The sequence below is a fragment of the Lathamus discolor genome, chromosome 7 (genome assembly GCF_037157495.1).
Source record: "Lathamus discolor isolate bLatDis1 chromosome 7, bLatDis1.hap1, whole genome shotgun sequence".
Classification (NCBI taxonomy): domain Eukaryota; kingdom Metazoa; phylum Chordata; class Aves; order Psittaciformes; family Psittacidae; genus Lathamus; species Lathamus discolor.
In genome coordinates this window covers 19983623-19995575 of record NC_088890.1, presented here as the reverse complement: position 1 = coordinate 19995575, position 11953 = coordinate 19983623, and the positions used below count along the sequence as shown (strand labels likewise).

Genomic DNA, 11953 nt, shown 5'->3' with positions numbered 1-11953 from the left:
AAACAGTCTGTTCCACCCATGTAGCTACATAAACACTGGTGCTGGCATGTAATGATGCTTTTTGATGGAATAGCAAGTTTATCATAGGTAGCTATGTAATACTGTTAGGCGTTTGGCATGCTCCTCTGTGACAGAAAGCATTCCACTTGATTCAGTTGCACCCCAAACATAAAGCACTCTTTACGTACACAATGACAGGTAGCTGTCTTCTGTAACTCCTGTCATCTTTGTCTTTGAGAAAAGAATACCAGACATGGATCAAATTAACAATTCATTATACCTATGCAAAGTAAGCATAAGAAAGCTTTCCTAGTTGACATGTTTTGATGAGAACATATCGGTAATGTATTCCTGTGGCTTGTCATCAAATAATGATTGTCTTATTTTCTTTAATCTTTCTATTTAAAATGCATCTCACAAGTCTTGAATAACTTGAAACAATCTGATGAAAGGACCAGGAAGTTTTACAAATACATATAGGGTCCTCTTCAACAGATACTGTAAATGTTTTAGAAGGTTCTTTCAAGAAAGCTACATAACTTGCTTGCTAATGTTCGTTATTGTACCAACACTGCTTATACCAGATCATCTCCTAATGGTTCTTAAATGCACACAGACAAGAGATAGAGTGAGGTGCTTTATCATTTGCTTGAAAAGAGAACAAATCCATCACAGACAGAATGAGTGAAGTACACTCCCTTACTTGGAATTGAACAGTTGGTACCAGGCAAATGTAATGTCCCAGATACACTGATAATCAAAATTTATTTGAACATATGGGAGAAAATGTTGTTGTATTTCCCCTGGCTTGTGTTTTTCAAGTCTGCCTTGTTTACCAAGTTCTTTAATCTTATTTCTCTTCAGTTCCCATCAGGTTAGATCATAATATGCATGTTAATACCTGTTTGTAGAAAGAAAAACAAAATCAGACGCTTCTTTATCTTATTTAGTACCTCTTACACCAATGTGTTGGTGAACAAAATTGAGCATTCCCTAAACAGATTTCATGTACCAATAGAATTAGAAATACAGATTTGTAGTTTATAATCCAGGACAGTTTACATGTGGACCCTAGTCCTGATCTGGGCCATGAATACATTTTATTATGTATTCTTAATACCATGTTTTATTATGTCGGTGTCGCACACTGGAACAGAGCTGGACATGGAGCTGCTGGAATAGAAACATAAATAGGAAATGTCTATTGCTTACCTTTCTGTAGTTCCTCAGAAGCAACTCTTAATAATACAGTATTACCAACAGGAAGCTGGAAGTATTGAACCCTGGTCCTCTCACAGCCTGTGTAAGTAAACGTGTTGCTAAGTGAGCTACTTGCTTCAGTGTAATCCAGTACCACAAAATGTGTCATTTATTTTTGTATCACAGAAGGGGATGCTGGAGATCACCCACTTCTGGTGAAAGAGATGTCAGGTTTGGGCTATCAGCTGAGCAAGTTTGTTACATCTGTTTTCCAGCTAGAGGTCTAGACCTCACTTTGGAAACCTCAGCCTATTCACAAATTTGGACTGAAGCTGGAAAAGGCTGGTAGGCAGAGAATACTACTTTAGTACCTCTTGTATTCAAACTCAGTTCCTAGATCAAGCCAATAACAAACAATTAGGATTTTATTTCATTCCATTCCATTATATAGCAAACTTTACATGCACCTGCATTTTCTTCCTTTCCCTCCCTACTTTTCTCTTTGCCTCTCCTTCACGCACTATTTATGAACCATTTCTCCCATTCCATCTCAGTAATATCTGCATCAAACAAATACATATAGTAGCATTTAGTGTAGCATCAGTCTATACGATCAGCACCTGGTATTTCTGTCAAGGCATGCATGACTACCCTCTTTGTCTTCATAGGAGTGTATTTCATATGGGTGTGAGACGAAGAGCAAGAATAAACCATGTCATTCTTATTTTGTATCAGGACATCATTCTTAGTTCATTGTGATTGACTAGTAACTTTAACTTCAAACACCATGTGCCTTTCTGAATCTTCAATCTGATGCAGAGTAAGAAGTTAGGGTAGTGGGGAATTTCTGTTATTCTTCTAAATTCACATGTACAACTCACATCCATGCAGTGCTAAGAAAGTATTTCATATTTTTGAGAAGGTACAACTCATAAAATACATCTCTGAAGCTGACAGAAGCTTAACAGATATTCACTGCTTAAAATGCATCCTGCAGCCACAGTCCTCTTTCTTACTAACACCTCAACACACAGATACTTGTTAGTGGAGACAGAGTGCTGCAAAAGCACTTGGACTGAGCCTGTAAATAAAGGTATGTGTGTAAGGAGGAGGTAAATGAGTGACAGAGAATTAGAAGATAAATATTTCCAGATTGTTACCTCGGCTGAGCTCACAAAATCAAAGCAGAAAACTGTTTTATTCCAAACCAGTTATAAAGCTCCATTCATATAAGAAATCCGTTAACTAACAACTATTTTCTGTAGGGTTTTTGTTGAATTTACCGTATTAAATAAATTTTTATTTATTGGTAAGTTATCTCCCACTGTAGTATTATTTCACTGTAGTTTTGGCTATCAAGTATTTCTCACCATACAGAATTTGTGAGTAAAAGCTTGAAATCAAGGTGGGAAGACAGGAAAATCTGAAAGTTGAAGCATTTTACCTTTAACAGTGAGATTATATGATAGTCACTCACAATCTGTGGGAGAAGTTCAGCCCACTATATCTGTTTAGCTAACTTCAAAACCTTGCTGTTGCTAGTACAGTTGTGTGTACAACCACAGGCTGTACTGCAGCTTATGGAACAATAGCATTAGTCTAAGCTGTAAAAATAAGAAGGAACTTTGGGCCAAGGGTCTAAGCACCAGAACAGAAAGTCTTTTATTTTGCCCTAGCACTGCATATGCAGTGTTTAAGTTCTTAATGGCAGGACACAAATCCTGCACTGAACTCCCTGGTTCCAGAGAGTTTTTTTCTGATTGCGACAGAGGGGGAAAGAGATGAAAAAAATGTATCTAAATGAAGGGATATGTCATGGGCCAAAGTGATAGGAAAAGAGTTCCATGTCTGTTGGTTTTAGGACCAAAATTAAATTAATTGTTTCAGACACAAATTTACTGTACTTGGTAATTCCAGGCAAATTCACTGCAGCATCATTCACATCAGCCACTCCCACCATTGTGCACCACCACCTCAGCATGGATCAAATCATCTTTCTAGGCATCACCCTGGCCCATAGTCAGGCAAGGACTGGAAGCACCCTGGTCTGGCTCACTGTCAGGGTGTGCTGAAAGTGTAACCACTGACTGCTGAGTAGGCTTCTTGCTGCCAGTCCACAAGCTTTATATACACCTCTCCATTAAAAATACCTCAGTGAGAATCCACAGCTAATCCTAATGACTTCATGTGAAAATAAAGAAAGCTGTTACATTCAGACCATTATTGTTCATGCTGCTTTGTGAATTTATTTCTTTAAATTTTCCACTTGTGCTCCTGCCAAGAGAGATCTATTAGACAGAAAGCAGCAAGAGTAAAACTTCATCATTTTGTTTCAAACTATAAAATAATTTACATCACATATTTTACTTACTTTTGTCTTTTTTTTTGGTTTTTTGTTTTTTGAAACCACAAACATTCCAGCATCACACTGTAGGAATAAGAATAACAATAGAAAGCATAACCTTTTGCATAGTATTAAATGAACAGACAGAGTTAAGTTCTTTATTTACAATTATTGTCTAGATAAAAAAATTCATAAAAACAGATGAATGAACATATATTAATAACCCCTAGTGGGATGGATTGCCAATGTACCACTGTATTGTTGTCCACAAATCTCATGCTGCTAAATACAGTACGTAGAGAGCGAGCATTTATATATTGCAGGGAATTTTAACAAACTGATCATTTTGGTTTTTGATCCATTGTTCCCATCACAGAGAGGTCAAGCAATAAAAGAAAGGAATTGTGATGCACGACTTGTAGTTGAAAGGTCATAGCTATTCTGCTTTAAAAAAAAAAAAATCTATCATTTATCATATACATAAAGCACAGTCTCTGCTCACAAAAGCCCAAGTTTTCTATGCATCTCAGTTTATATATGTTTTACTATATATACACAGAATGCAGTGTTCATTGTCTTAACAGTTTTCAAGTCTGCAAATGGTACCTTAGGGAGGGGTACTCCTACAGGAGAATTGAAAGACAAATGAAACCAAGAGAAAACATAAAGAGTGTTTGGAAATAAAAAAGCAAACAGTCAGTGTGAAGATGCTGAAAGTAAATTGTTCCAGTATTAGTAGCTTCTGTAGGTGTTCAAGTCCAAAGCTAGAGGCTTCCCTGTAAATAGATAACACTTTTTTTTTTCTTCTGAATATGATATCCCAAATAGGCCATAGAAACCCAATACATGTTATACAAAGGTTAATCACCATTATTTACAAAGCGAACAATCCTGACTGAGTTTCAATCACTTTGTTGCTAGGAGTTTAGCTAAATAATTATGTTTCCATGCTAGCTTTTTACTGTTAAGAAACGGGTCACACTATGTGTTGAAGAGAGAGTTGTATATGCCTTCAAAGACCTGTTCTGCTGTTGAGTGAAAGGTTTGGATCAGATAGCGAACTAAGACTTTGAGCCAAAAAACATTCAAGCTTCTACACAAGAGTCCGGAAGCTGGCAAGTCAAGCTGATTAGAGCGTTACCTGGCTGAATAGTCTTGATGCACCCTGAAAACGTTTTAGTCACTTCAGTCTGCAGTTTGGCCATGAGTCTAATCTTGTTTTGGAGAGTTCTGGCTTGGTTTAGTGCTTGTGACTGCAGAGATGCACCACTCTATGAGCCAACTCTAAGACAACCAGTAAGACCTTAACAAATCAATTTATCAAGCTAGTTTGAGAGTGTTTTTCAACACATCTGGCATAATCAATTGTGTAATTCAAAATGTCTTTTGCACTGTACAGTTACGGAAAAAGATCATATGCTGAAAAGTCTCCAAGCAAACTTTATATTAAATACAAAAATTACTTATGAAAAATCTGTGATCCACAAAGTGCTTAGCATTCAAGTGGTTGACAAAGCAATTACAGAAGCTCGTAAGCTTTATGTTATCAGGGCTGTTACCATCTTGAAAAATCCTTTTTCACCCTCCATACTGCAGGTTTTCTGAAAAGCTTTCTTCGTAGAAAGCTCAAGGTACAATAACGCAGGACTGTGTTACAGTGATACCTTGAGACTACAGGAAGACAAGCTCAGTTAAAAAAAACCAAAAAATCACACAAAGCACAACTTAATATACAATTAATAAAGTTTCGTTCAGGCCTAATAGTGCAGAAATTACATTGTTCCTTTAAAAAAATCAAAGCAACAACCTACAGTGATTCTCATCCAAAATGCCAACAGCCCATACTTTGCAAGTAGTAAGGAAATCAATGCCTAAAATACTAACTGAAAGGGATTAACACAATATATCACAATATTTTAACATTAGTTTTTATCTCCATATAGACAACCCAAATATAACTTATTGTATTTATAAACTCATATCTCTCTAAAAATAGTTTTGGAAGCCATTGCCATATGTTAAAAGAATGAAACAGCCTCCTTTAGTGTATGTTGCACCAAAACAAAGTCAAGCATGTTACTGGGGGGAAGAGACAACCTGATAATTTTGATTTTTATTTGAAACAAAGGAAGCCTGGTTTACCTCCCTGTATACAGGATCACAATGCTACATCCAATGTGTTATATTTTGGCTTCTTTTGTTATCTACTAGCAGTATCTACATTATTTAACACCCAAGAAAAAAAAATCAGGCAGAAATCAGAGCACGGTTGTAATAAAATATCCAGGGTGCGATATTACAGACATTTTCAATGAGCTGAGCTGAGCCAGTTTTATACTACTTCGGCAGGAAGTGCTTTCTTAATCCTACAAATAGTTAAGGATATTATCTACAGGTTTGTAAACAAATTACATTCTTTTTTTAGGACATAAATAAGTTAAAATAGTCAGAGCAATTTGAGCAGAAACAAGGCAACATGCCAACAAAGAAACTTTATATATATAACTATTTATATATAGATAGATATATACATATATATAATTAATTATGTATATACTTATATGTATATATCTCTATATATAGTCTCATAAATGTTTACGTTCCTCTGTCCAACTGGTGCAAATCTACTGTGCAAGTTAAGCTTCGCAACTTCAAAAAAGTTATTTAAATTAATCTATACAATTGAGTCCATGCCACACAAGCATTTCAAAAAACTCACAGACCAGTGAATTGGATAAATAGCCTCAGAAAGAAGTCCTCTGCAGTTCCTGCTTAAGAAGGAAAAAACAAAAGGGAAGAAAAAGAAACCAAAGGAGAGAAAGAAGGGCTAGAAGTGTACAGTACGTTCATGCAGGAGGGGTGGTTTTGTTTGTCTGACAGGGAACAAGGGGGGGGGGGGGGAGGGGCTATGTAAATCAGCCATTCATTCTTTCCCCAAAACCATTGTGATCAACAATTCATTCACTTGCCTCAGAGTGAACTAGAGTTCAAACAGCTTTTCAGCCAGCAATGTTTTTAATATATATATTTATATATTTCGGTTGCTGTGGGGGTTGTTATTTTATTTTACTCCTTTTTTTTTTTTTTTTTTTTTTTTTTTGCAGTGACCTTTTCAGCTAAAGTGATGTCTCCAGGCTATGTATTGGGCTTCCTGGACTAGAAGAGGTAGCTGATTTACTTGTATCAGTTGTAAGATTTATTCCACTGTCGATAGCACTGTTGTTCTTGTTCAGCGAAGACGGTGGACTCGAGTTTTTCTTGAGAGCAGAGTCTTCTTCTAGGTCTGTGTCATCAATGAGTGGGATGTGGGGCTGGGAATCTTCTATCCTAAATTCAGGATGAGTCATAAAGTTGTGAATAGAGGTTCTAGATTCTGGTTTTTCTAAACCTTCATAGAGAGAGCTACGGAATGCCTTCACGACGCGGATCTGGGGGGAGAGAAGGAAAGAGGGGTCAGAGGCAGCGCCTTCGAAGGGCGACACTGTGCTAGAGAATACTTTGTGAAAAATGTAGCGTATGGTTAGGGCAGTGCAGGCAGCTGAAGTCCACAGTCTCTGGATGTTATGTGCATAAACAAGTAGCTCAGTTATGTGCATTTTGAATATCTGTATCAACTGCAATATTAAAATAAATCAAGTTTAAAGCCATCAAAGAACTGATGGGAAGTAGTGGTTAAAGAAAGCGAACGTCCACTCGTGTGGTACATCCCTAGTAAAAGACAAGCCATGTTAATTGTAATGCAAATGTAAAACCATGCATGTTGATAGTTTTGCAGTGAGTAGTAGGAAGGCTTTTTTAATTAAAAAAGTCTCTTTTGTATTGTTAAAAAACCATTACACATAACATATCACACTTCACAAACAGAAAAGCACAGAACACAGACACGGTTGGATGGGTACGTATGGGACACACACAGGAGCCAAGTGTAAAAACTAGAACTAATATCAGTGTTTTAAAGCAAAATCTAAATGAGGGCAGCCAAGAGCACAAAAAGCCAAGCAGACAAAGCACTAAGCATAATCATGCTACCACGGGGAAAAAAAAAATTCACAGTTACCACATGAACAGAGATAACTTGCACACAACAACTACACTTGGAAGCCTGGATAATGTGAACATAGTATTGTTGAACCAACTTTTATTTTTCCTTCATGCATATGTGAGGTAAACACTCGAGTATAGACCCACTGTTCTAGCCATTTAGCTTTTTAATATATATAAAATGTGATAAAATACTGTATTGATTGTTGGGTTGAATTGGATTGCATTGTTAAACAACAAGGTTTTTTGGTTTCTATGTCTCAGTTGTAAAACTGTGAAGTTAAATTCTGGAAGCAATAAAATTTATGCCATATATGCAGTCTTTAAACTAGGTCAAGCTGAGTGATGCCAGGGTCAGGCTCATGTCATTAACCCCCTGACAGTAAGAACACATGAAAATGAACTGCAAGGCTGAGCCCAGTAGACTGTCAGGGACAGCACAGAGTGCTTTCTCAGAAGAAAACGAGAGGAACAGAGCAAGGAGCATTGCAGAGTGCAGGCACTAAGTCCTCTGCGGGAGGGCAAAGGGAGGGATGCTGCCTGTACCCCAGTGACCTACCAGCTCTGCAAAGAAGGGAAGGTTTGTGCTGGTTTACTGCTGAAAAAAACATAACTTTCTGGAAGAGGGAGGTGGGGGCAGAGAGGAAAAAACAGAATGGCAAAACGTGATCTGTTGGCAAATGTTTTATGACTAAGTATGAAGTTCTATCCTTCTACTTCCATGTAGTCTATGAGTGAATTTTTAGCATTTCTTAGAGAGGAGACCAAAGCACAAGCAGAGGCAGAAAAGGTGCAAGCAGGCATTGTGAAAGCTTCTCCACACATATTTGAAATGGTTTTGTGGTTGGCATATGTATCTTTTTACACATAAATATGCTGCACATTATCGGTTAGCCTAATACACCCCTAATTTGTAAAGCTTTAATTCCTCTTTCAATTGGCAGACTGCATTTCAGTCATGGCATGGGGTCACAGTGTTACAGCTGTGGAGTCTAGCTGATCCTGTGGTTGGAGCTGTCCAATCTGTACAGAATTTCAGCACAACTGAAAAGGAGCTGACTTGTACTTTGATCTCTTTGAACTTTATCCTCATTTATGTTCTCTAATTTGGATATTTATCATCTTTCAAAAATCCTAATAGCGGAAGTCAGTCATGCCATCTTAAGATATATGGCCTTCAGTTTGTCCAAACATTTTTCCTTTCTTCTGTACATATATATTTGGTAACAGCGGGGCACAAAAAGTAGTTCATGGGACTGCTTATGTTCCAAATAAAAGGATTGGAGTGGTACAGAACAGCTAGTCCAGATGCTGCTATACTAGAAGATTTCAGGAGACTGGCAGAGGTGCAAGACAAAAGGAAGATGAGAATAAATGTAGAGGCTACAACCATAGAGTGTACCTAACACCTCTTTGGCAGAGCCCTGGAGTTACAAACTAGGGGTTTATGAGAGCTGAATCTCTTTGATACTGCTGTGCTGCAGTATGTGATGGTTCTGTATAGTGAACACACTGAGATAAGAGATACATTTGCATTACTAAAGATAGGATTGGAACTCATAGGGAAGAGGTGACATACTAATTCCCTCATTATACCTTTCTATATTGTATTTTAAAGTGCAAAGTAATATAGTCTAAAACAAGAAAAACACAATAGTATGTTTTGTCAAGGCAATCTTTAAAACATGTTACTACATTGCCCTATTTTAAATCAGGAAACTCTGCAATATACTTGCTTTGTAGTATGGGCTGATAGAGTGACATTTTCTGCAAAGCTACCTATTATTTCTGTTATCTAACTGAAAATAACAGCCATCTCATTCAGTTGCAGCTATTTGCTATATCATATTAACAAAATAATTTCATTTTCTTGAATACAGCCATTTCTTATTGCATACATTTAGGTTCTATCTGCTAGCTGGATTCTTTTCAATAAAGGTAAAGCAAATTTTTATTTAAATAAAATGTTTACAATTTGATATCATGCTTGAACAGATACAGAAGAATCCAATGGAATAAAGCTTTTCTTCAAGTCACACAAACTGCATTTAAGCCTCTGTGGGTTATAGCAAGGAAGGAACCGATTTCAATTTATGAGGCTCCAAGTTCCCTAGTAGGAACTATATTGCATTTAATACCAAAACTTGGCATCTGAGTTGCATTTCATACCAAGCTTTTAGACAGTCTAGCTAGCTGACTAACAACTTACACAGCTGAGGGAAAACTGTAGCTTTAGGTTGTATCTGAAAGCCAGTTATGCAAACCTGCCTGCCATGACCTGAATTTGGTACTCAGCAGTGACTGAACAAAGGATCCACTGAGAGAAAACAGTGCACTAACATATTCTGCTTGGACATGCTTACACAGAGCCTGTAACTGCAGAACAGTCAGCCAGCAGTTGTATCCCTTAGTGTGAAGACCTGTGGCAGTTTTGGCATGGACTGTGCAGTCTTACAGAACATTTAGATGTCAATAAAATAGCTTCTAATTGTTCTTAGTGATTTCTAGTGAAAATACTAGAACTAGTTCAGATCTGCTGATACCTAAAGTAGTTAATCTTACGAACACAACGGTAATGCAAAAGCCAAACCTGGGTGAACCCTAAAGCTGAGAATACATAAAGTTAGCTTTCTAACAGGCTTTCCTCACTAGGGAGCTGTAGAAAACTACCTTCTTTTCTTAAAATATCCCTTAAGACATGCATATGTATGTTCCACTAATTTTTTGCTTAAGGAGAAACTCCCTCCCCGGCTTTAAATTTTGCATATTTAGCTTGGCATCTAGAAGAAAACATTCATGTTTTTAGTGTCACACCTCGCTCAGTGACAGAATTTCTGCATTACAGTGTAATTCAAAATGTTGTTCATAGTCTGTCCCCCAATGTATAAAATTATTGCTTATAAGAACAAACTTGCTCCTTTCATTATGTTTGTTATTGGAAGCTAAGGTTTATTGGATACAAAAGTGGTGTTCTAATTTCCATGGAATATTCTACTATATTTAAGCTGAGAATGAAAAAAACCCCACTGTTTACCCAGAGTTACTTGGCCCAACAGCAACAAATTCTTTTAATACATGCTTAAGTTCAAGATTTGAACTAATATCTGGTGTAAAAATGTTCAGGGGCTTTGCTGAAACAAAGTTCATGTTACTTTTCTGAAGATAAAGCGGATGAACTTTCATATAATGTTATGGGCTATAGCATGTAAAAGCAGGGACATACCCATGATGGATAGAACCCAGAGGGTGCTGGTTTATTATGAACTATGTAAGTTCATGTCATGATGTTACTTTATGATACTGACAATGCCAAGGAAAGACAAACAATGTGATACAGCTCCCTTTTCTCACAGTAATGGAGACAACAGAAAAAAAAATGAACTGCTTTTAAACAGAAGACTGTGGGGACAACACTTCAGGACATTTTTGACACTGCTATAAGTTTCCACTTCTTTCTTCTCTGTAGCTGTAATAGAAAAAACTCTTCAGTTTCATCCCACCTTGAAAGTTAGATTTATTATACTGCATCAGGCAAGAAAAATAAAAGAAATAGATTTTTAGATACTACAAATTTTTCCCATCAGAAGAAAAAAGATGACGTTCAGAATCTCACTCCTAAGTACAACAATCTAGGCAAAATACACAAGGCCTGTTAAGCATCAACAGATGTATTATGGTTGGTAGTGTGTGGGCTTATACTCGAATGTTTACCTGGCTTCATATAAGCCAAGTATCTTGAGTTTGGTTCACATTCATTTCAGGCTCAAGGTTAAAGACTCACAACCTCTTTTTATTTCACTCTCTCCTGCTGAACCCTTTTGTCCAATGTTCTCTAGCCCTCTGGGAAAACAAACACATTTAATATTCAGACAGTAGAGAGTAGGGCACTGCAGAAGCAAATAAATTCAATACTGAAAGATCAGTAAGGTGATTAGTATAAAATTGTAAACAAGAGGTCAATTTTGCAAAGAGATGCCAACTCTTAGGTGAAACTGATGCTATTCTATATTAAGACTATAACTATACAAAGGCAAATAAGTTTGGTGAAGTACTACTGCATATGTAAAGCTTTGAAACAGAAGGCCTATCTTCAGTATATTTGGGTTTGTTTAGTTTTGAATCCTCCCACCTTTATATGAGTAGAAAGATTAGGTATCCACAAGAGTAGATACTGAATGTGTTGGAGTCACCTCTAAGTGCTGTGGCTAGTATGCTCTAGATTGTATGATGCAGAAGTTCAACAAATTCAAAGATAAAATAACCACTAAATTTTAGGAAAGTTTTCTGCTTTGATGAGTGAAACAGATGCACAAGATTATCTGTGCTACTCTCTTCTTTCTACATAATATGCAGTAAATCCAGGAGGAG

At 36.9% G+C, this 11953-nt stretch overlaps 1 protein-coding gene across 8 annotated transcripts in view; it reads right to left on the bottom strand.

Annotated features, from left to right (window-relative positions):
* Positions 1 to 3675: 3675 nt before the first annotated feature.
* ATP2B2 (ATPase plasma membrane Ca2+ transporting 2) overlaps positions 3676 to 11953 on the bottom strand; it is a 388712-nt gene continuing 380434 nt past the window's right edge. For 4 of the 8 annotated variants that reach the window (XM_065687047.1, XM_065687048.1, XM_065687049.1 and 1 more), the window contains one exon: positions 3676 to 6972. In XM_065687047.1, the coding sequence (XP_065543119.1) occupies positions 6661 to 6972 (312 nt within the window). In that variant the 3' untranslated portion in view covers positions 3676 to 6660. Of the gene's footprint in view, positions 6973 to 10927; positions 11052 to 11369; positions 11426 to 11953 lie in introns of those variants that run through there. The other 4 variants (XM_065687052.1, XM_065687055.1, XM_065687053.1 and 1 more) reach the window with 3 other exon arrangements.